The 25,408-nt window shown below is 36.5% G+C and overlaps 1 protein-coding gene across 1 annotated transcript; it reads right to left on the bottom strand.

The window, feature by feature from the left end:
* Positions 1–934: 934 nt before the first annotated feature.
* LOC310716619 (dynein axonemal assembly factor 8) lies at positions 935–25,399 on the bottom strand (the record flags this gene model as incomplete). Its single annotated transcript, XM_083523902.1, is given in 33 exon segments — positions 935–1,015; positions 1,116–1,139; positions 1,172–1,187; positions 2,896–2,983; positions 3,072–3,272; positions 3,406–3,505; positions 3,606–3,663; positions 12,655–12,935; positions 13,266–13,301; positions 13,303–13,574; positions 14,315–14,482; positions 14,712–14,730; positions 14,734–14,840; positions 16,331–16,457; positions 16,569–16,723; positions 17,268–17,281; positions 17,362–17,437; positions 17,440–17,563; positions 17,567–17,634; positions 18,315–18,459; positions 18,570–18,683; positions 18,795–18,797; positions 18,801–18,869; positions 18,873–18,995; positions 19,090–19,164; positions 19,168–19,251; positions 20,424–20,623; positions 20,728–20,743; positions 20,747–20,842; positions 20,948–21,025; positions 21,437–21,514; positions 21,518–21,544; positions 23,887–25,399. Coding segments are annotated over 33 exon segments (3,195 nt in total). The 5' UTR covers positions 23,959–25,399.
* Positions 25,400–25,408: the final 9 nt, after the last annotated feature.

Below are 25,408 nucleotides of genomic sequence, written 5' to 3'. Positions count from 1 at the left end.
CTGCAGATTTTATTCGCCGGGGGGGGAGGGGGTCCACACTAGTGACCTTTTATAATGAAGAAACATATCTCATATTTTGGTACCGTATGCATTGATCTATAGAACAGCTTATATTCGAATTAATGTTTAACTATATATCATATACAGGTTGCTGTATTATTTGGTGGATGTGATTTCAGTACAAAAACCACAACACATTTTTAATGGGAGTTTTAATTTATGGAGGCTTTTTAATGACCTAGTTGTGTATTGATGGAATTAAAGATTAAAATGAATTTTCTTCACAAAATGTAGGTAACACATTATTATTATTATTATTATTATTATTATTATTTATAATGCGTAAAGCTTTTATTCATAGTGTATCACTTAAAATTGTTAACATTTATGTACACTACAGCAGTTATGCAATGGTTTACAAAATCCATGGAATTATTTTTATCATATTGGGAATTAAAAATAATTTTTGATCTTATCCCTGTGTAAGCGTGTTATTTTTTTTTCCCCCACCGCTAGTTGGTTATGTGAGGTCTTTTGTTGTCTGTGTTGATGTGTGTATTCGTGATATATGACAAATTAGTGTCTGAAAGTAGTTTTAAATTATTTATTAACTAATATATAATGTATATATTTAGAGATCTCTTTTTTTACCAGCAGATTTAGAGGGTGAAGGTTACAGTAAAATTACATCTGGAATTTTTTTTTTTTTTGACAACATTCCTTGCTGTTTAAATTCTATTTCATTTCCACAATACAAATGATCACCAGGAAGTCTAACACTTGCCATTGTATTATTACACAAGCTGAAACAAGGATTTTTGATTCAAATGAACTGCACCCATTTCCCATGGTTATAGCAAATTCTAATTGACATTAAATATTTATTTATTAGAATTAATTAGGAGTGTATTTCCTGACTGATGCTGCATTTACATCATACAGGTTTCCATGGCACGATGCTGTGGTGACTGTCAGGGGAGAGAACTTCAAACAGGTAGCACAGTAACTTCACTGCCTGGGGTGAAAAAAACCCAGGAAAGACACATTATCCTAGTGAAACACTGATGACTGCAGCGTGTGAGAAAGTTGTGTGATCCCAACATCATGATTCTTACCTCAGGTTCCGTGCCGGGGTAAAAGAGCATGTTCTTTACTTTTTAGAAGTCCCTTTAAATCCTATGATCCACCTGAGATATAGTGAGATAAATACAGCCTACGTTCCACACTGTTATTTTTTGTACACTTCCTTCGTCTGCTTTAATGGGTTGCGCCTTAAATTGACCGCTTTTGCGTAAATAGTGAACTAGTACATGACGTTGAGAAGAGACTCAATTCAGGACACCTAAGCTTGTAGTACATACTGTGACTTTGAATTGGTCTAAAACACAATAGATCACTTAAATGTGTAAACAAGCTGTAAGGGGGGAAAAGATTCTGATGAACCTTTGATTTGTAAATAACCTTGAACATACATTTATGGAATTTGGTAGACACCCTTATACAGATTGACTTGCATTTATTTCATTTACACAACTATTGGGTTAAGGGCCTTTCTCAGGGGCCCAGGAGTGGCAGCTGGGATTTTAAACTTCCAATCAGTGGATCCAAAGGCCAATGCCTTAAGCATTGATCTACCACCAGAACTCGACTTGTAAAATGGACTGGGTAAAAAAAAAAAATTCAACCGCATCAACAGAAACATACTTTTAGTTTTTTTAATTATTATTGTTTATTATTTAAAGACATTTACTTTATTGATAGTTAGATGAATTGCATAGTTTTAGAGATCTAAAGCTAATTAAAACCACAAAACCCATTTCCTATTATATATTTTACACATACAGGTAATCCCTGAGTTACAATGGGATCAACTTATAAATTTTCGATCTTGCGATAGAGATACAACAAAATTGTAAAAAATATTTTAAGTTGTGCGTTGCAGGCAAACGTAGCAGCTTATGCTCGCAAAATGGCGCTCGTTCATGCGCCAGCGGCCTCTTTATAGTTTAGGGCTGCTGCTATCGATTAGTTTAGTAATCGAGTATTCTAACGATGATTCCATCAGGTAATCGGATAAGAAGTTCTTTTTCTTTATTAAATAGCAATACAAAGTAAGAGAGAGAATATAAGATGGGTCTTTTAAAATAAACGAGTAATTTGGTTTTCTTTTTAGGAAAATTTAAATTTTTATTGCTGAAATTGCATAAAAGACTATCGGTTATTTAGACCCCATTTAGTGCGTTTAATAGCCATATTACATCAAACACAGTATCGCGATGCGGAAAAGCTGTTCGAAAATTTTAATTTATTGCCAGCTTTAAAAAACGGGCTGCACAGTATATAAATAAAAATCTATTTCAAATTACTTTAAAAAATGGTAACCGCACTGTACGGTGGCTTCTTTGTTTTAGTTTAAAATTTAAACTTAAATTCTGCAGCATCTTCTGTGTTACCTGTCCAGAGCGCTCCAGAGTTTAGTGGGTGGTGCATCAATAATAATGGTCCGTGGGAAACACAGTGCTCCATGTTTAGTTAAATGGACTAAACGAAGATGAGATTCATTTTTGTAATCAAATTACTGGAGTTACTTAAGGAATCGTTACAGCCCTAGTATAATTTACACAGTACGGTACTGTAAATTGCTCTGTTTTGCTAAATTAATAAAAACATTTTTAAATTAACAGTTTACAGTATACAACCCTATACTGATCACCATTCTTCAAGACTCCTGCTCTCCAGTCTCCACTTACGATATTTTTAAGTTATGGTGGGGGTCATCAAAACACATCTCTATTGTACAGTAAGTTGAGGACTAGCTATATTTAGCTAGCATGGCAACAATTCTGAAGCTGGATGCACACAAACACAGAGTTTCATCTTAATGTTCATATCTACCTTTCGAGAATCAAGTGAAAACATGTCACTATGTTGTCCATTTGCAGAGCGAGAATGAGACACGGCCCCTCACAAAGAAATGGTTCCTGTTTAGCGTGAAAGGGTTTTATAGCCATTCACTTTGTTATAATGATTTTTTTCAATTGTCGTGTAAAGACTTATTTTAGGTGCTGTACCAGTGGTGGGGTTCAGGAACAGAGCTAGGTAAATTATTTGGGTCTGGTCTAGATAGCAGAGTCTCACGGCCACCACGTGGCAGCCTGTGCTCAGCAGTTGTTGCAGCAGGTCAAGATAAAGGGGTGGACGGTTTAGCTGGAGTACACACGAGGGCATAATGAGGCACGTGGTTTGGCAGAGAGCACTGCACACTGAGCACCCTGTTACCACAAAAACCAAATAAACACAACTGCCCTATTCTGGTACACAAATTTCAAACAGTGTCAGCAGGAATTGCTGTGGTGAAAAAGAGTTTTGAAGCACTTGAAGGTGGAATAAAAACGAACGCTTTACCTCCGATCAGTTCTGACTTCCCCATTTGCTTGTTGTTGGCAATGGTATGAGACTGTTGCCGTTCCAGACTAGCCACTGGGTCGGCTCTCAAACAGGGTACCTGCAATGAAATCTTTTTATTTTTTTGCATTTTTTTTTTCTGGATGCAATTCAAGGACACCTGCTTTCTCAAAAATTCTTCACAAACAAGCTTTCCATACCTGCTCATGCTTCATGACCAATGTTTCTGTGCAGCATAGACCTTCTGAAAACAGTCTGCTGGTAAGAAACCGATCCTAAAGCACAAAATGTGACAGAATTTGGAGTCAATATTCACAGGCAATTACATTAAAAACTATCTTAATATACCAGACTCATCATCTGACAGGCCACAGCAAAATGTAACAAATATCGGGTGGACAGAGGACCAACAAGACGTGTGTGTGTTTCATAAGAAGAGTCTCAATCTTTGAACTCTGAAGAAACTGTAATCAATATAAACAGTCTACTGCAATGTCTTAGGAATGCAGTTTGCATGAAAAGTTCAGCAATTAAGCACCAATCACTGAACAGTTCACCTAAACAATGGTTGAACTGTAATAAAAGGACATTCGGTGCCACCCAGATAAGGACCCTTTTAGGTCTGGTTCCTCTCAAGATTTTTTTCCTCATACTATCTCTGGGTATTTTTTCCTTTTCACTGTCACTACTGGCTCGGTCATTAGGGATAAACTTGTACATTATTTTTACATTATACATCATAGCTTTATAACCAGATTGTCTGTGTTAAGCTGTTTGAGACAATGTCCATTGTGAAAAGCACTATACAAGTAAAACTGAATTGAATTGAACCTAAAAAAAATACTGGTGTTATGTAAGGATGCTACTTTGAGGTTTTTTCAGAGTTTTAAATAACAAGGCGAATGATTGTGCATCTCTGGGTGGCTCCTTCTTTATGCTAGATCACTAGGCCCCCAATTAAATATTTGGGTAGAAGCTGGTGCACAGCAGGGAAGAGACGAGGAGGAGGAGGAGGAGGTGAGTGCAATGATTTCATCAAAAGTGAAGAAAGCAACAGATGGGAATTTATTGGAAGTGAACTCGGTGGATGGTGGAGCTTCAAGTGTGAAAAAGTTGGATCCATGCAAACAAATATTAGACTTTTTCTAACTCTATTGTATTTTAAACTGAAGTCGATAGCTAGATGTGTTTAAAACCAAAATGGAATCCTAGGGAAGTGAATGGGGTTTTATTGTTTTATGTACTCTACACATTTGTTGTTCCCATGTGCTTAGAAATAGTGACTGTGAGAAATAAAACCAAATACTACTCTCAACGTGGGTGCTAATCACATTACATGCTTACGTCGGTCAAATACTTTATTATTCAGTGACATCTCTAAATAAAGTGTCCACAGAAAATAGAACAAAAGAATTAGCATTTCTGCTGCACATCAACATCCCACTGTAGCGCCAATTCTTTGTCCAGGAGTAACTACTGGAGCAGTGATTATTAACATTTAGGTTCACTCCTGAACAACCGTCAATGTGTGAATACGGTTACTAGGTAACATCACGCTGCTGAGAGCAAAGATCAAGTTTGAATGCTCTGACACTCCGAACACTACATATCCATTTTTATTTTCTGAAATTGGAAAATTAATTTTAAAAATTCACATTGTGACCTTACATCGGGGGCGAAAACGATTTGGAATTGTTTACCCTCTTACACTCCAAAGAGATTTTGCTATGTTGTGTAAAACATTTAAGAAAGATTTAATTTTCCTTTTTTTTTTTTTACTCTGCAAGTGTTTGTCATTTATGACTAGATATCAAGCTGAAACAAAGGTTGGAAAGGTGTTTATTTTGAGGGCTAGTGGTAAGTAGATTACAGTGGTCTCTTGCCTTGCCTTTGGTGGATGAATTAACTACACTTTATGGCCGAATATATGTGGACACCTCACACTAGTATGTCGTTCTTCCCCACAGTGTTACCACAAAATTGGAAGCACATAACTTTGTATGTACATTAAAATTTTCTTTCATTAAAAGCTAAGAGGTGGTCCACTGACAATGGTCCAGCATGACAATGCTCCTGTGCACAAAGCAATAAAGTGTCTTAAGGCTGAAGTGGAAAGAACGAACTGAACACCACTTTTTGGGATGAACTGAAACACCTTATTCATGAATGATGGATAGCACAAAATAGACACAGATTGGGTTGTCAGGAGCTGGATATGATCAGTGTATGGGGAGGTTTTGTGGTCAAAGCTCTTAGTGTTTCAGTCAATCACTTGCAATGAGGTATTTGATCAAAATGTACAGTGCAAGGTTAGGTAAAATCTAAAGCTGCAACAACTAATCGATAAAATCGGCAATAAATGAGAGTGGAATTCGTTTGTCGGCGAATGCCGTTATCGATTAGTTGGGCTGCTCGTGTTACGGGTCGACGTGACTGTAAGATAACTCAGCCGCCCGCAAAAATGTCGGACAGTACAACTGGTCAACTGGCAGCAGGATAAAGTGTGCCCCCAAGTTATCCAAGGCATTGGAGCATTTTATATTAAACCCAAGGCATTGGAGCTTTTTATATTACAGTTTTTCTCAGTTGCTTTGGAGCATTTCTCAAAACAACCTTAATATTTGCAAACCAGTGAGTGCATTTCTCAAAACAATGTGTACAAACATCACAATACATTGGATTTCTTGCAAAAGCCTGTACTTTTCTCAAAATCCTTAGTTCATCTCTCAAAAGTAAGTATTTGTGCCAATGAACATCTCAAACGCTTCAGAATGAAAAGTCCGTTTGTCATTGTTCACAAACAAGAACATGAAAATGGTTAGTCGTGTTGTCAGTATGACGGTGCACAATTTCAGTATTTCTTGATATGAACTACGGATTGGATCACAGTGACTGAAAATTTGAAAAAGTAGAATTTCTTCTGTTTGGAATTTATGAATATGAGCAGTGCAAATGTATTTATTTGAATGAATATTTAATTTATATCGATTGCAAGAGACCAGACAGGATTCACACTTTTACTTTACTGTATTAGTGTCTGTTCATTTCTTGGTTGTTCATCCATTTTCAGAAATTGTAATTCTGTGTTTTGCTCTGTCACCAAATGAAGGTTCACAAGATTCACCTTTGACCTGTTTTAGAGAACTAGTTGATTATTGGTTTATCTGATGCCTAACACTCACCTTTATTAGTGACATTCAAAATTCATCTGCACAATTCATCAATTTAACACATTTACAAAAAAAAAGTTTAATAGAAATTTTAGATGGCAAATGATGACAAGTGATTTAAATGTTTTGCATTCAATGACTTATGCAATGAACTGATTCTGAGATGTTTTGGGGGTTAAGAGTATTTAGGTGAAACCAGTATAATATAGTTGATCAACATGAACATAAACAACATAATGTAGGAAACAGCAGACACTTCTACGCAATCAATTAAATGTTTGGAAAAAAAAGCATTCACAACTCACAACAAGAAATGCTTTTGTGATGTTCATAAGTGACTAAATGATGTGGAGGTTGAACAAGTAGTTTTGAGAATTTTATTTCTGATCTGAGAAACGCTCCAAAGTAACTGAGAAAAGCTATAAACGCAACAAAGAAAACTGTACCTGCAAGTTATTGCAAAGCAAACACTGGTGTCACGGATGAAGGTGAAACATCAGCACACTAAAGCAGAAACTGTATAATCCACATCATGTAAAAATGGTGTAGTTTAATAAAGTGCTATTGTGTAAAACTGTTTGCTAACTTCAGGACAGTCGCACTGGATCTGTTCTGTCGTCTCTCGCGAGCATCAGGATGGATTCAATTAAAATGGTGTGAACAAACACTAAATCTAAAAGCAGCAAATAACAGCAGCAAAATTTTTTGTCACTGTTGTGGTTAATGATTAATTATGCGTTTGTACACCAATGCATAATATTTTTTTATTTTTTTATTTTCAAACAAGCCTGTTAGCTTGATGCGTTTCTCTGTTTAATTCTCTTTTTGTAGCATTTGTGTACTACAACAGTAACTCATCTGTTTTTATTCTGATTTAATGCGGCTTTACTACGTTCAAATACTTGTTTTTAATGTTTGTATATATAATTTATGCATATATAATTTAATCATTATACAAGATTAAATTAATTATATATTCTAGATTCTTATATCTTCACAAAAACCAAATGTCTGTGTATTTCTTTAAACAAAAATTGTCAAAATAATGATGTATTATATTTTATATAGATTTATTTTAGCATGGTTGTCAACTTACCATCTGCAAAATACAATACAAATGTTGATTTACACAAACTGCTTTACCTTGCATACTCAAATTATGTTTTTTTTTTGTTTACAGAAAGAAACAACTTAGCATGGGGGAATTTGTTCAAAGGAGAAATCCCAATGCGCTCCTCAACAAGCAGCTACTATAAGCTTTAATACGTATAAATAAACATAGTTAAACTCAATATGTGGCTTTTGCATGTTTACACTTTTATACATGAATATCCTAAATTATGGTTTTATATAGTTATAATAAGCAAAACACCTTATTAAAAAAAAAAAAATTATATATATATATATATATATATATATATATATATATATATATATATATATATATATATATATATATATATATATACAGTGAGAAAAATAAGTATTTAAACACCCTGCTATTTTGCAAGTTCTCCCACTTAGAAATCATGGAGGGGTCTGAAATTGTCATCGTAGGTGCATGTCCACTGTGAGAGACATAATCTAAAAAAAAAATCCAGAAATCACAATGTATGATTTTTTAACTATTTACACCTGGGAAAGTCAATGTTAATATTTGGTATAGTAGCCTTTGTTTGCAATTACAGAGGTCAAACGTTTCCTGTAGTTTCTCACCAGGTTTGCACACACTGCAGGAGGGATTTTGGCCCACTCCTCCACACAGATCTTCTCTAGATCAGTCAGGTTTCTGGCCTGTCGCTGAAAAACACGGAGTTTGAGCTCCCTCCAAAGATTCTCTATTGGGTTTAGGTCTGGAGACTGGCTAGGCCACGCCAGAACCTTGATATGCTTCTTACAGAGCTACTCCTTGGTTATCCTGGCTGTGTGCTTCAGGTCATTGTCATGTTGAAAGACCCAACCTCGACCCATCTTCAATGCTCTTACTGACGGAAGGAGGTTGTTCCCCAAAATCTCGCAACACATGGCCCCAGTCATCCTCTCCTTAATACAGTGAAGTCGCCGTGTCCCATGTGCAGAAAAACACCCCCAAAGCATGATGCTACCACCCCCATGCTTCACAGTAGGGATGGTGTTCTTGGGATGGTACTCATCATTCTTCTTACTCCAAACACGTTTAGAGGAATTATGACCCAAAAGTTCTATTTTGGTTTTATCTGACCACATGACTTTCTCCCATGACTCCTCTGGATCATCCAAATGGTCATTGGCAACCTTAAGACGTGCCTGGACATGTGCTGGTTTAAGCAGGGGAACCTTCCGTGCCATGCATGATTTCAAACCATGACGTCTTAGTGTATTACCAACAGTAACCTTGGAAACGGTTGTCCCAGCTCTTTTCAGGTAATTGACCAGCTCCTCCCGTGTAGTTCTGGGCTGATTTCTCACCTTCCTTAGGATCATTGAGACCCCACGAATTAAGATCTTGCATGGAGCCCCAGTCCGAGGGAGATTGACAGTCATGTTTAGCTTCTTCCATTTTCTAATGATTGCTCCAACAGTGGACCTTTTTTCACCAAGCTGCTTGGCAATTTCCCCGTAGCCCTTTCCAGCTTTGTGGAGGTGTACAATTTTGTCTCTAGTGTCTTTGGACAGCTCTTTGTTCTTGGCCATGTTAGTAGTTGGATTCTTACTGATTGTATGGGGTGGACAGGTGTCTTTATGCAGCTAACAACCTTAAACAGGTGCATCTAATTTAGGATAATAAATGTAGTGGAGGTGGACATTTTAAAGGCAGACTAACAGGTCTTTGATGGTCAGAATTCTAGCTGTTGGACAGGTGTTCAAATACTTATTTGCAGCTGTATCATACAAATAAATAGTTAAAAAATCATATATTGTGATTTCAGTTTTTTTTTTTTTAGATTATGTCTCTCACAGTGGACATGCACCTATGATGACAATTTCAGACCCCTCCATGATTTCTAAGTGCGAAACCTTGCAAAATAGCAGGGTGTTCAAATACTTATTTTCCTCACTGTATATATATATATATATATATATATATCGATGTATTTTTTTTTAATAAGGTGTTTTGCTTATATATATATATATATATATATATATATATATATATATATATATATATATATATATATATATATATATATATATATATATATATATATATACCGTGTGGAAAATAAGTATTTGAACACCCTGCTATTTTGCAAGTTCTTCCACTTAGAAATCATGGAGGGGTCTGAAATTGTCATCGTAGGTGCATGTCCACTGTGAGAGACATAATCTAAAAAAAACAATTCAAAAATCCCAATATATGATTTTTAAACTATTTATTTGTATGATACAGCTGCAAATAAGTATTTGAACACCTGTCTATCAGCTAGAATTCTCCCCCTTAAAGACCTGTTAGTCTGCCTTTAAAATGTCCACCTCCACTACATTTATTATCCTAAATTAGATGCACCTGTTTGAGGTCGTTAGCTGCATAAAGACACCTGTCCACCCCATACAATCAGTAAGAATCCAACTACTAACATGGCCAAGAACAAAGAGCTGTCCAAAGACACTAGAGACAAAATTGTACACCTCCACGAGGCTGGAAAGGGCTACGGGGAAATTGCCAAGCAGCTTGGTGAAAAAAGGTCCACTGTTGGAGCAGTCATTAGAAAATAGAAGAAGCTAAACATGACTGTCAATCTCCCTCGGACTGGGGCTCCATGCAAGATCTCACCTCGTGGGGTCTCAATGATCCTAAGGAAGGTGAGAAATCAGCCCAGAACTACACGGGAGGAGCTGGTCAATGACCTGAAAAGCGCTGGGACCACCGTTTCCAAGGTTACTGTTGGTAATACACTAAGACGTCATGGTTTGAAATTATGCATGGCACGGAAGGTTCCCCTGCTTAAACCAGCACATGTCCAGGCACGTCTTAAGCTTGCCAATGACCATTTGGATGATCCAGAGGAGTCATGGGAGAAAGTCATGTAGTCAGATGAGACCAAAATAAAACTTTTGGGTCATAATTCCACTAAATGTGTTTGGAGGAAGAAGAATGATGAGTACCATCCCAAGAACACCATCCCTACTGTGAAGCATGGGGGTGGTAGCATCATGCTTTGGGGGTGTTTTTCTGCACATGGGACAGAGCGACTGCACTGTATTAATGAGAGGATGACCGGGGCCATGTATTGTGAGATTTTGGGAAACAACCTCCTTCCCTCAGTTAGAGCATTGAAGATGGAGAGTGAAGATAGATTATGTCTCTCACAGTGGACATGCACCTACGATGACAATTTCAGACCCCTCCATGATTTCTAAGTGTATATATATATATGTGTATATATATATATATATATATATATATATATATATATATATATATATATATATATATATATATATATATATATATATATATATATATATATATGTGTATATGTATATGTATATATATATATATATATATATATATATGTATATATGTATATATATATATATATATATATATATATATATATATGTATATATATATATATATATATATATATATATATATATAAATATATATATATATATATATATATATATATATATATATATATATAAAATGTATATATATATATGTATGTATATATATGTATGTATATATATATATGTATATATATATGTATATATATATATATATATATATATATATATATATATATATATATATATATATATATATATATATATATATATATATAAAAATCCGATTAAACAAGAGAGAAAAAATGTAATCATCCGGTTAATCGATTATCACAATAATTCGTTAGTTGTAGCCGAAGTGAAATCCAGGACAAACACCTCATATAAACTGTCCAGCACGGTGGTGGAGAGGTGAAGATTTGGGCTTGTTTTAAAGCCAGAGGATGTGGGTATCTTGCAGTCACTGAGTCGACCATGAACTCTTCTGTTTACCAAAGTTATCTATACTCAAAAATCTGTCAAAGATCTGCCATCTGTCCAACAGCTAATGCTTGGACAAAACTGGGTCATGCACCAACACAATGATCCTAAGCATACTAGCAAATCTGCAACAGAATGGCTGAAAAAGAAGTGTTGCGCAGTTAAAATCCAGACCTCAGCCTGATTAAAATTCTGTGGCAGGACCTTAAGAGGGATTGGCCACAAACTTCAATCAACTCAATCAACATTGTGAGGAAAAATGAGCCAAAATTTCTCCACAACGATGTGAAAGCTTGATAAAGTCATACAGAAAATTACTAATTTTAAAAACTTGATTTTATTATGTCCTGATATGTAAAAGCCAAGAATTTAAAGAGGATGCACTTTCTTTTTTATACAACTGTATATAACTATTATATAAATTCTTCCTACACAAGTACAGTTTAATAGCCTACTGGAAATGTAAATGACCCCACAGGTCACATAGGGATAGAATGTACATTTCATGTTTATTTCTTTTGGACTGGAATGTTAAAGTCAAGACCTTTGGACGAGGTTCTATTCGATAAGTCTGTGACCGTTTTTAGACACTTAAGAAAATATTTTGCTGCAAAACCTCTCACATATGTATATATTGTAGCATGTGGCAAATCTTTTCTTGTTATACTCTAGTTGTCAGACCAAACAAGGCAGATAGAATGTTATAATTTCAAGGTCTCAATGTGTTCAGAGAAAAGCCAAAAGCATTATGCCTGCCACCTGTATAAACATTGTAGTCAGCTGACCACTAGACTGAGCACAGGCACTGAAGACATCTGGATCATATTTTTCTATGACTGATTGCATATTGTTCATTAGATTAGATATTCCTGAGCCCAAGTCATTTATTCTCCTGGAATGTCTACCATTCATTCATATACAGTACCTAACAATACAAGGGGTTTCTGATGTCACACAGGTTTATAAAATGTGTTTTAGGACTAACAAGGGCACAAAAGTTTCATGCGAATCAATAGATTCTCAAGCTAACAGCCACTATTACAAAATCAATATAACAAATGTAGTCATATGATTTCTGAGAAAAACTAAAGGTGAAATGAAATGGCACTACCAGCGTTCTACTCCGTAAATGCCGTTATGCAATCTATCAGTGCCATAGCTGGCTCTCCAGAAATGGAGATCCTTAGTTCGTGCTTGAGCTAGATCCTCAGGGCCCAACAACTCCAGTAGCTTCTTAACCGCATTCACCCTCTGTAGGCACAGTGCCAGTACAGGTCCTGAGGTCAGTTCCTCAGATTTAGAGTCTCTGTCAAAAGACTTCAGCAGATGTTTTCCATTTATTACAGACACCAAGCTTAAACAGTGCCAAAGTGTGTAGAACCTGAGCTCCTAAAGGGCATAGCAGTGTAAGCCAGTCATGCAACCATGTCTTTCTAAAAGAAGACTTGAATCACTTTACTTAACTTCTGTCATAGAACTGAACAAGGACTGACTTGAAGAACCTGGATTTAGAGAAACCTTGTCAAGAGTGTATTACAGTATGTATGAACTTTTACAATAATACTCTACAATGATCACCATTTCTGGCTTTATGTTACATACCTATGCTTGGAGATGGCAGATATTTAAACATAACTCGACGGCTGTGATCTAGAAAGAAACTAAATAAAATGATCTGGAAGCACTTTAGCTTCTCCATCTACACAATTCTTTTTATGCTGCATCTTCACCTGGAATCAGCTGTGTCTTGGAAAAAGAATAGGGCAGCTAGCCTGAAAGCCATTTCCGGAGTGGTCGACATCAGGACACTCAGATCCCCAGGATAGTCTTGTGGTAAAAGTTTTTGCATCTTGCTGAATGCCTGTGGACTTCTAACGGCATAGACCAAAGCCGGAGAGCAGTTTACTACGCTGCTGTGCCACTGGTGCTCACTGACCTCAAAAGGGCTCAGCTTCAGTGCCAGCCGCCAGGACAGCGTGGGCAGCCACTTCAGAGCCAACAACTCAAATCTGTCCTCACTCACTTCTCCTGGGTGATAGCACATTTTGAATCATTCAAGATCTAATCATAAAACCCCCAAAAGGACAGTCTAGGTTAAATAACTACACAAATGTGGAAAACCAAACGTGTGATATAAAATGACTGTAAACAACCAACCTTTTTGGTAATTAATGTTTAAGCTACTTGATTAATTAACCTTTAACTGTGATTAAATCATGAAATATTTGCCCAAAATGTTAATTATCCGTGAGATTTATCTTCTACCTTCATTTCCTGCCTTTAATCATATTTTATGAAATGAATGCTGAAAACCCCCAGGAAGAGCAGAACCCAAACATACTCCCTTATTCAATGTGTTTGCATGATTATCACTGAAACAGGAAGTCAGTGCAATACAACATTAAATGGCTCCTCCACCCTATAGTCACTAGCATTTCGCTTACCTCACGGCCATGGCTAAGCCATACATGACAATTACTACCACGGATAGTGTGTGTGGGACTTTCTTCTAGGGAGCATTTGTTTGGAAAAAAGAAATTCTGTGACACGCTGAAGCGCAGAATGATGTCAATAAAATTGTTTACTTTGTAAATTTTGAATACCTACTAAATGCAAATTTTGTCATCGTTTATGCATACGCTAGTTTATAAATATTTTTTATGCTAACATTCTTAGTAAAAGTACCAAAAATTAAGTAATTATTATGCTATATGGACTAAGATACTTTGGACCATTACTGATCGATGAACTGTGTGGTGTCTGCAAACCTGCTTGGTTTTCCTTGAGAACCTTATGAAGCAGACTCATGTCCTTCTCCATGATGTTGTGACCAGTCAGTGTGAGAGTCACAATTTGCTCTATCTCCCTGCATGATGGATATCTGTGCTTTGCAAGAACAACAGGGCTGAGGTTTGGTACTGTCCAAATGTGGTCTCCTACAACAATATCAATATGTTATCCACTATGTCGTTGCTGTGTACCTGTACTATGCAATGACAATAAAGTTGTATCTATCTATCTATCTATCTATCTATCTATCTATCTATCTATCTATCTATCTATCTATCTATCTATCTATCTATCTATCTATCTATCTATCTATCTATTAGTTTTCATAGTGGGGGTTAAAAGTACAGTGGAGTTGGCACTAGTATGCTTCTGTACCAAGAAAGTAAAAAATGTCTTACGTATAAGGTACAGCATAAAAGCAGAGATCTGATTTGAGGTGAACACTGTGGGGCAGTCTGGTCTGGAGCAGTCCTACCAGTCTTTGCAAAAGCCAGCTCATCAAACCTTCAAAAAGAGTAAATGTGTATCAAATATCGTTTGCAGTTTTACGCAACCAGTTGAAATTAATTTAATCTATTTGCCCTACTCTAATACCCTCTGCATAGCTACCAAGAGCTCCACATTCAGGTTGTCTTTGTCTTATATTAAATTTCGTTGGATGAGCTGAAACAATTTGTTGTAAAAAAAAATATGCAGAAAGAGGGGAAACCTGGGTTAAAGGGTAAAACTCTGCCTGCATTTTTGTGATTGAGAGTTTTTCTTTTGGGGTGTTTCTAATCCTGCCCTTCCAAGTGAGTACACGAGTAATGTCACTTCGACAGTAGATTTTTTTTTCATTGGGCAGTTTTTTGCACATTTGAAATAGTTAATCCTGGGGTACATTCTAAATCCCATATAAACGGATAATTATAACCCTGGGAAAGACTGTGCTACCCTGCCTTTACATTACAAAAGTAAAACGTTTCTCTACCCAGATATAACAGCAGTGTTTAGAACAGCAATAACCTTAACTATATAAAAACCTTAACCACAATTAAATACAGTGGGAACCTCGTTGTACGAGCAACCTATTGTACGAGCAAACAGAGATACGAGCAACCTCGCTCGCAAAATTTTACCCTGTTTCACGAGCAAATTTCGAAGGCACGAGCAAACTCACACTGCCGGTGAGGGTCGCGTCAGTCGCTTAGTTGATGACGTATCACTCGGTCGCTCTCGTAGTTCAGTGCAGCAGAAACGTAACTGTGGCAGCGGGGGCGTGGCCGAGCGGCGGTTTGTGAAAAGAGGGCGGGTCCGGGAGCAGATAGGCAGGGGATTGCCTCACCTGAAGTTAATGTGATCTAATGATTGTTCTCCCGTTTCCAGTGATCGGAGGGTGCATTTAAGGAGGAGACCGTGTGTGTGTGTGTGTGTGTGTGTGTGTGTGTGTGTGTGTGTGTGTGTGTGTGTGTGTGTGTGTGTGTGTGTGTGTGTGTGTGTGTGTGTGTGTGTGTGTGTGTGTGTGTGTGTGTGTGTGTGTGTGTGTGTGTGACTTTTTTTTAGTTTTATATTTTTATTTCACTAGAAATCTTGAAAAATGTCTCCCAAGAAAATCAGTGATGGTGCTGTGAAAACAAAAGTAAATAGAATTACATGGAAACCGAGGAGGTTATGAGCGTTTTGTGCGTCTCACACTCACAATCAACCACTATCACGTGAGTCAGTGTTAAATTATGTTTATATTACGGTCATTTGCAGTGTATTTGTTTTTAAAAAAAATAGGCTACAAATACTTTTTAAGTGCAGGAACAAGCGATCGGATGAGATCTCGGAACGGATTAAATCGCTTTTACATTCATTCCTATGGGGAAAATCAGTTCGAACATACGAGCAAATGGACACACGAGCAATTTTCAAGAACGATTTATGCTCGTACAACGGGGTTCCACTGTATAGGAAAATGAGAAGATTTGGCTTCCTCATACAATAAAAGGTGTGGAAGATAAGATTTACACCTGTAGGCAGGTTGGCAGAGTGGCGGAGTGCATTCTCTCTCCTCAGCAACAGCACCAGGCAATGAGAGAAGGATTCAAGCAGTGCTTCATCCATGCTCACCATATGTACATAACAGAATGTCAACATCTAACACAATCACATAAGAGGTTCATAATAATACAGTACATTCTCACAGTTTTGGGCTTTCTGATTGATATAACTAAGAGTATGCATGCTGTAGGATTTAGAAGTGATTACCTGCTCAGGACTGAGGCCTAGAGATGAGGCTCTTGTATTGGATATTTGTATTCTCTGCAGCCCCATCAGCTGGAAGCCATGCTTTGCACATGAAGCCAGCACGTGGCTGTAACAACATGGTGGAACCACTGGAAACACGAGCAGAAAAACATCCGCTACGCAGGCAGAGAAACAAATAAACGCATTAAAAGCAGTTCATATAGTGGTACCATGATCCTTATTACTTAGGTATTTTTAATGGTATAGTATAGTGTACTTTTAAAAAGAAATAATGATACACAAATGAAGATTTGATACACAAAAACTTAAAGAGCACTGATGAAACATCAAAATTTAATTCTAAATGCAAATTAAAGAAACATTACATGCATCTTCCGAGGTGAAGGTCAAATCTACTTGCAAACGCCTCCTATGCAATGCAATAGTATTCATACAGTGTACTGGAACTTCTATCTCTGTTTTTTTATATTGATTCCAGAGGTATAGTCCTGGGTTCACATTTAAAGTGCCCTCTTCGCTCCAAATACAGTTATAGATAGTACCATTGTGTTACAATCCTACAGTGTGTTTCACATAATCAACATAATTCAGAATGATTACACGTATGTGATAGTGTACAGTGTTGTTATTTTGCACTGTAATATTTGAAAAATATACTTTTTGCTGTGGCACAAAGCATTTCTGTGTTTCCTCTATTACCATAAGACTGAGCCCTGAGAGTAAGACACAAACTTAGTAAGTATTTAAGAGCTAAATGTGACTGTTCAAAACTTATTATAGTAAAAATTCTTACTGCGCAGTCATCCTGTGATCATTACTTGGCAGTCTTCCACCAAACCACACACTCAAACCAAAGTGAACCAGACTAGGTTTGGAGAGTAGAATAGAGTATGCTCTTGGCAGTAGCAGTGAAGGGCATTAATAGAGGCTGGGTCAGTCTTGCGTGCCAATATGGGGTCTGAGGACCCAGTGATATTTTGCCACACAGCCCTAGCTTAAGGTCCGTGAATAGCCATGGCAAGCAGTGGCTCCTCAGATAGCCTTCTCAGTTCACTCATTCCAAGCTCTGAAAAATGTATCTATTAGGAATCTAGCTGTATACAAATACATTGTTGGTGTCACATTTGAACTGAACGCTGGTTTTATCAGCTTCAAAATAAAACAATACAACCCTGACAATAAACATCTAAAAAACTTTCTTATTGCTTCATTATGGCACCTGTTTGTGGGTGGAATATTATTTTGCAGCAAGTGAACATTCTGTCCTCAAAGTTGATGTGTTAGAAGCAGGCAAAATGGGTAAGCGTAAGGATTTGAGCGAGTTTGACAAGGGCCAAATTCCGATGGGTCAGAGCATCTCCAAAACTGCAGCTCTTGTTGGCTGTTTTCGGTCTGCAGTGGTCAGAATCTATCAAAAGTGGTTCAAGGAAGGAACAGTGGTGCACAGGGTCATGGGCGGCCAAGGCTCGTTGATGCACGTGGGAAGCGAAGGCTGGCCCGTGTGGTCCGATCCAACAGACGAGCTCCTGTAGCTCAAATTGCTGAAGAAGTTAATGTTGTTAATGCTTGGTTCAGGACTGTTTTGGCAGCAAAAGGGGGAGCAACACAATATTAGGCAGGTGGTCATATTGTTATGCCTGATCAGTGTATACCCATAAAAGAAGTATTTTTTGCCACGATAACTGTTTTCTGTAGCATAAATAGTGCAAAATCTTAATGTTTTTATCATTATTTTATTGGATTTACCTACACAGCTAGCTAGGAGTTCTTTAGAAAGGTAAGTAGGGCAGAGGCCACACACATCCAGTCCTGAGCTAAACAGAAGCTGAAGGGTATGATGTGTTGCCAGAGGGTTATGAAACATTGCCTGGTGCACCAACGCCAACGCTACCTATGACCAAGAGACACATTTGCTCTTATTCCTGGAAACAACAGAGTGCTTTTGCAAAATAGCACTACAAATGCTATTGAGACTATTGCAAACAACTTCGTCTTTCTCACCTCAGTCTGAGGCTGCTGAGAAGTTGTAACCTCTGCCCACTCACATATTTGTTCTTGAATGCTGAGTGTCTGCCAGTAAAAGTCAGGATTTGTCCCAAAGGCCTTTCTGACAGTCTGCAAAACCCAGAATAAAAGGTCAACCATTAGTACTCACTGAATTTAAACCATTGGGTCAAATTAATCTGAATAAATCTGATTTGGTTCATTTATTTTAATTTGGCTGGCCTCTTAATCAGGTCTAATTGAGACAAAGTGGTTAAGCCTTGAATAGGGCAAAGAGACGAGTGCAGAATGGGATTGCTATTGCTTTTCCAGTAGATGGTTAAGCCCTGGCAGCCAGGATGCCACTGTCCCCAGCTGAGTCTGAGCCAAAGATTGCAACACTTGCTGACTGAATGCTGTCCAGCCCCTCTTCCTGTTCTTCCACTGTAAATAAAACAAATAAAAAATGGCCAAAAATCCAAACTGAATCAAAATCAGAACCAAAGAAAGATGGGAGAAATGTGTCTGAAGTTCTCACGCAAAGTTTTGTACAAGAAGACCTGATTCCTTCACGAGGTACAGCACAGATGTAAATCACCAAGGAATCATTCTTCTAAATCTGTTGCAGCCCTGTGACCCAAAATGGAGCAATGTTAGTCACAATCTCCTCTGCACTACAGCTGCTGGGTTTGGCAAACTGCTAACTGATGGAGTATTAGACCCAGAAAGAAGCATGAAGGATTGTAAAATGTATCTTGCCACTCAGGTAAAGAAACATCAAATGACACAATATACACTATATAGGCCACTACACTCATACAATACACAGCAATGGACATTAATTAGTTAGTACAGAAATTCTTTCCAGAAATTATTCTAAAAACATGAACAAAAAAAGTTTGCCTCATTAAATTTAAATCATTATAATAAAACATTCTTATATGTAATATCTATAACATTATATATTAAACAGTGAGGCAAAGATGTAATTCAAATGCAGAAAGCAAACCACTGCAGTTGTTTATTAGATAATTCGTGCCATTTTGATGGAAGCAATATGGCATCCAAATAAATAAAAATAAAGACTTTTGCAGTCTGTTTATTTATGTTGTTTGGTGCAGCACCTTGGTCCCGGGGAAACGTTGTGTCGTTTCACTGTGTACTGCACTGTTTATGGCTGAAATAACAATAAAGCCTACTTGACTTGACTTGATAAGAATGGACATCTGGCAGTGAACATACAATGTAAGAATTGTGGTTTGGTTCTTCAAAGATTTGATCAGATTAATAAATGATTACGAACTGAAAACTGGTAATAATCAATAAAATATAATGAACCATTTGAGCTGCCATTTTACCCAGAAATAGAGCTCTAAAGTCGGCTAAACTGCCCAACTTCCAGTCTAAAGCCAAGTCCAGATGCACCCTTTTTTTAGCCCATTGCAGGCTCTCTACAAAATAACAATCATATTATAACTCTATGGGAAGAACATACCTTTTTTTACTTACTGCCTCTGTATGTTTGTCTAGTACTCTTTCAGTGGATTGGGCTTGTTTTAATAGGTCCTCCGGTGCATGCATGGATTTTTTCCAACAATTTTTGGTTTTGTCTGATGTTCTGTGTTGCACAATTTTATATATATATATATATATATATATATATATATATATATATATATATATATATAGTGGGAGCGGCCTCATTTCTCAGATGTAATTTTGCAATCTCATTAAAATTATCAGTCCATTCAATAGTAATAGAAGACAAATAAGTGTAATATCAATGATAATTTTATTTATATTTTTTCGTAGGAGGAAAAAGTTACAATGTTTTTGCACAAAACAAAGTGTGTTTTAAAAAGGAATAAAAACAGGATTAGCCTGAATCAATAGACTCATCATTTTGTTTAAGTACTTGGTCCTTGGACTTTTCTCAGATGGCATCTTCGGTCTACAAGACCTTCTCATGGATACACTGATTGTCTCTTTCTCTGTGTCCTCACATGTCTGTCTCTTGCAGAATGCAGCCAACTGCTCTATTACATTAACTTCTGTATTGTTTCTGCAATCATCTATAAAACAAAAGAAATACAATTATGTGTTGTTTACTTGAACAGAAGAACCAGAGGAATGGTATCAAAGTAAAAAGACATGATTGTATGGTCAGATATCAAACCTGCATAAATAAACATTCAATATTTGTCCAGTACTTCTGTTGTAGTGGTGTGTTTGTGATGGCCACGTTGATTAAGAGACTGCAGAACCAAATCCAGATTCCAGTTTTTTAGAGGCTATTAAGAAACAGTTGTTAAGAAACAGTTGTTCCAGGAAACCAGCTATAGTTGATTGTGGCTTCTTATAACACACTAATCATTTAGCAATACATTTAGACTTACTTTCAAAGACAAAACAGGGTATGAACGTGCATGTAATGGTCCTTTTTTGTCTACAGATTTACAGGCATCTCCAGATGTCTGGAGAAATCTTTCAGTTTTATTTTTTGTACACTCTGATAATGAGTGTCCTTCAACAGCCTCTGTGTCTGAGTTACTATTTGTCTGCTGCTGCACAAAAGCAAGTGACGTTGCATGTTTTTCAGATTTGCTGGTAAGTTTTTGTGGTTCCGGTGAGTTCTCAGAAGACGTTTTGAAATTCGAGAACTGTAGCACCTTGAGCTAAATAGTCTTTATGCTCTAAAGCAAGCTGAGAACATCATCTTCCTGGTTGTTTACCTCAATATCAGAGTTGTCATTGCATGGCTAAGTTTCTGGTTTAAGGAGATCCTGTTTGATGGAAACACATTGATACCGCAATAGAACATTTTCAATCAATCATACACTCTCAAACACACGCACACACGCACACACACACACACACACACACACCTCACTTCCCAGTTGTTTGAATGACAGGCCCAGGTTGACATCTGTCCCATCTGGCAACTTGAACAGAGATGGTCTCTGCTAAATAAATATTTCTTCTTCAGTGTCTGACTGAATAAGAATTAGGAAAAGGTAAGTGATAAATCTCAGATGATTTTATACAATAATCTTTTATATATAACTCACTAAGTTTATCAATACAGGGCTGTGCAAAGGTTTTAGGCAGTTGTAAAAAAAAAAAAAGTACTATAAATGAGAAGGCTTTCAAAAATCAGTGTTAATAATGTATTGTTTTTCTTTAAATAAATGGAATATAAATTCACAGAAGAGAAATCCAAATCTAATCAATATTTGGTGTGAGTCAGGTGTATGATTAACCAATCATACCAAGCAGATGCTAATGCTCAATTTCATAAGTAGGTTGAAACACAGTCATTACATGAAACAAAAAAAGCTGTGTAAGAGACACAATCTATAAAAAGTGAGGTTGTGGAAGACAGTATCGTCACAGGGCATACACCATGGCAAGACTGAGCACAACAACAAGACACAAGGGTGCTTTACTGTATCAGCAAGGTCTCTGCCAGGCAAAGATTCGAAAGCCGACTGAGGTTTCAAGATGGGTTGTTCAAGCTATTATGAAGAAGCACAAAAAACAGGCAATGTTAAGGATATAAACATAATATTTAGCCAAGGAAACTTAAGGCAGCTCATAAAGACACATCATGCTTAATTCCCTTCTTGTCAGAAAATATCCAGCAGTGCCAATTGCAAATATCTGGTAGAAACTAGTGGGACCGCACGAGGCAAGTTGTTTGCCGAAGGGCTGAAGAGCGGTACAATAATGAGTGTTCACAGGCAACAGTGAAGCATGGTGGAGGTTGCGTGAATGTTTGGGGCTTCATTTCTGCAAATGGAGTTGGAAATTCGGTCAGGATTAATGGTGTCTTAAATAAAGAAATACAGGTAGATACTTATCCATCATGCAGTTCAAGAGGCGTCTGATTGGCCCAAAATAAATATCTGAAGTCGAGTCAAGTTTATTTCTATAGCACTTTTCACAACAGACATTGTCTCAAAGCAGCTTTACAGAAATCAACAGTTAAGGTGAATGGTGTGAATTTATCCCTGATTAGCAGCCGTGGCGACTGTGGCGAGGAAAAACTCCCTTAGATGTAATGAGGAAGAAACCTTGAGAGGAACCAGACTCAAAAGGGGAACCCATCCTCATTTGGGTGACATCAAGAGTTTGATCATAAATCTTTCAAAAAAGCAGGATAACAACCCAAACATACAGCCAATGCCGTTAAGAACTATCATCAGCGTAGGGAACAGCATGGAGTCCTGGAAGTGATAGTTTTGGCCCTCACAAAGAGTAAAGAGTCCTGATCTCAACAACTGAGGCTGCCTACATCCATGCAAGATCTGTGGTTTGTTCTCCAAGGTGTTTAGGACAACCTACCATCCAAGTTTAATCACAAACTGTGTTTAAGTGTACATATTAAAACTGATGTTGTTTTGCAGGGGTGGCGTTCATGCCAAATATTGATTAAATTATTTATTGATTCAAATATTTAATTTGGCATTCCCTTCTGTTCATCTTCTTTTCATTTTTTTTTAATTAATAGTAACTACTATACTAAACACTATAAAAACACTTTCTGAATTCACTATATACATACAGTATATATATATATATATATATATATATATATATATATATATATATATATATATATATATATATATATATATATATATATATATATAGTGAATTCAGAAAGTATTCAGACCCCCTTCAGGTTTTTCACAGTTTCAGTTGTTCAGGTTGATATTTTTTCTGTATTGTCAGCTGTCAGCTTTGGGGCCTTTTTTCGAGAGTTGTGTCCTTTTCAAAATCATGTCCAATCAGTGGTAGACTGCAGTCAAGGTGTAGAAGCTTCTAAGCTTCAAGGGAACTGGGAAACACCAGAGGTAATTAAAGCGTTATTTAAAAAAAAAATTTGCAAAAGGTCTGAACACTTATGATATTTCAGTTTTTTTATTAAAACATTTTTCTGAAATTCCTAGAATTCTGTTTTTGTCATTATGGAGTATTGAGTGTAGATTGAGAGATAAAAAATAATCTATTTGAATGATTGTATTATCAGGCTATCAGGCTGCAACATGACACATTGGAAAAAAATGCACTGTATATAGGACATTTTTGTAATACTCATTATACAGAAAAATAGATTGAAAACACTTTTAGAACACAAACAGTGAGGTGTCAACTCCAATAAAACACACATTCACTTCGCTTATTGACATTTTATTATTATGAAATTAAACAGGGGCTTAATCAAGTCAAGTCAAGTCAAGTCTATTTGTATAGCGCTTTTCACAACAGACATTGTCTCAATGTAATATAAATGTATTTTTAATGATAGTAAGTTAACATTTTAATTACTTACCCAGAATGAAGAGTCTGGATCAGGGGAGGGTATCTGAGATCTGAAGTGGTCAAAAAACGAACTGTTTTGCATTTTTTTATTGTATATTATTTTTTATTTTGTATGGTTTGTAAGGTAAAGAACTAGGTCAGAAAGACCAGACTGGTTCTCGGCGTGATGCTGCTTTGCTGTTACCTTGGAGACGAGTGAACTTGACTGATTGCCTGTATTTCTCGGACATATGAGTCTTATTCGTAAAAAATGTAACATTTATTTAGAAATAAAAGAGAAAACATTAATGATAGGTACAGTCGGTTATTTTATGCATATGATAAAACACAAATAATCCGATATATCTTCCTGAAATTAATCTGGAAATTCTGGACATGGGACGTCATATTAAGGGCATGAACAACTATGTAAAATTAAACTTTTCACGTTCACACTTGCATTGATGTGTTGTATGTGTGAAAGCAGCTTTAAAATACAGATGCATTATGTATATAGTAAAGCAACGTACAGTCATAAGAAACCATCTAAAAAGACTAAGACCAAATCAACTATGTAAACTATGCAATCATTTTAGCAGTGTCCAATCACAGTGACGTACTTTGAGCAGAATCTGATGTTGTTCTAATGTTAAATGATGTGGATGTTAAAAAGGATGATTTGAAATACAGGCACATTAACTTGCATGCACACACACTTACATACTACTTGAAAGTATGAATTATTAACACATACACATTACCTGTCTGTAATGCTACAAAACAATTGATTTTCACATACATTGTAGTGATATTGAATACAATTTTTGTTTTATTTCTATAGCACTTTTAACAATGTCCTACAGCTGCTTATTTTATCCCTTATAAATTTGTCTCTACTGAGCAACAGCGGAAAGAAAAAAATTCCCTCAGATGGTATGAGGAAGAAACCTTGAGAGGAACCAGTCTCAAAAAAAGGGGCCCATCCTCATCTGGGTGGCAACATTCATTACAGTTCCATCACTGTTGAGGTGTACTGTTTAGTGATGGGTCCTTAAATGCAAAACTGTTCATGCAAATTGCATTAAAAATATTAAAAACAGTCCAAATCCATCCTATTAGATCTTAAGTTGCTCAGTAGCTTCATCAATTTGATAGCAGTCTAATCTGTGATTAGGTATATTTGATTCTTGAATTATTTCAATTATTGCTTTTTTTTTTTTTTTTTACCAACGCTTTCATCTAAATCGTCTGATTATTACACTCCTGATTAATATCAGCTATATTTATAAGGCTGTTCTTAGTTACCTTTTTTTTATTTTTTTTATTCTCTTGCTGTTTACTATTTATTGTGCGAACATGAATATATGTAATTCCATATAGCCCAGTGCAGAGATGGTTAAAGAAGAAAAACAGTAGGATTTTACTATAAGGAAGGAAACTTTTACAGTTTTAGACCTATTTTTTTTTTAGACCTATATGTTTTTGCTTTTCCAGTTTTAGTCTACATTGCTCAAACTATGCACTATGCATATTGGTCTCTATCTTTTGCTTGT

Source organism: Silurus aristotelis (assembly GCF_946808225.1).
Source record: "Silurus aristotelis genome assembly, chromosome: 21".
Taxonomy (NCBI): domain Eukaryota; kingdom Metazoa; phylum Chordata; class Actinopteri; order Siluriformes; family Siluridae; genus Silurus; species Silurus aristotelis.
Note: the sequence above shows the minus strand (reverse complement) of the source record. Positions and strands in the feature narration are given on the sequence as shown.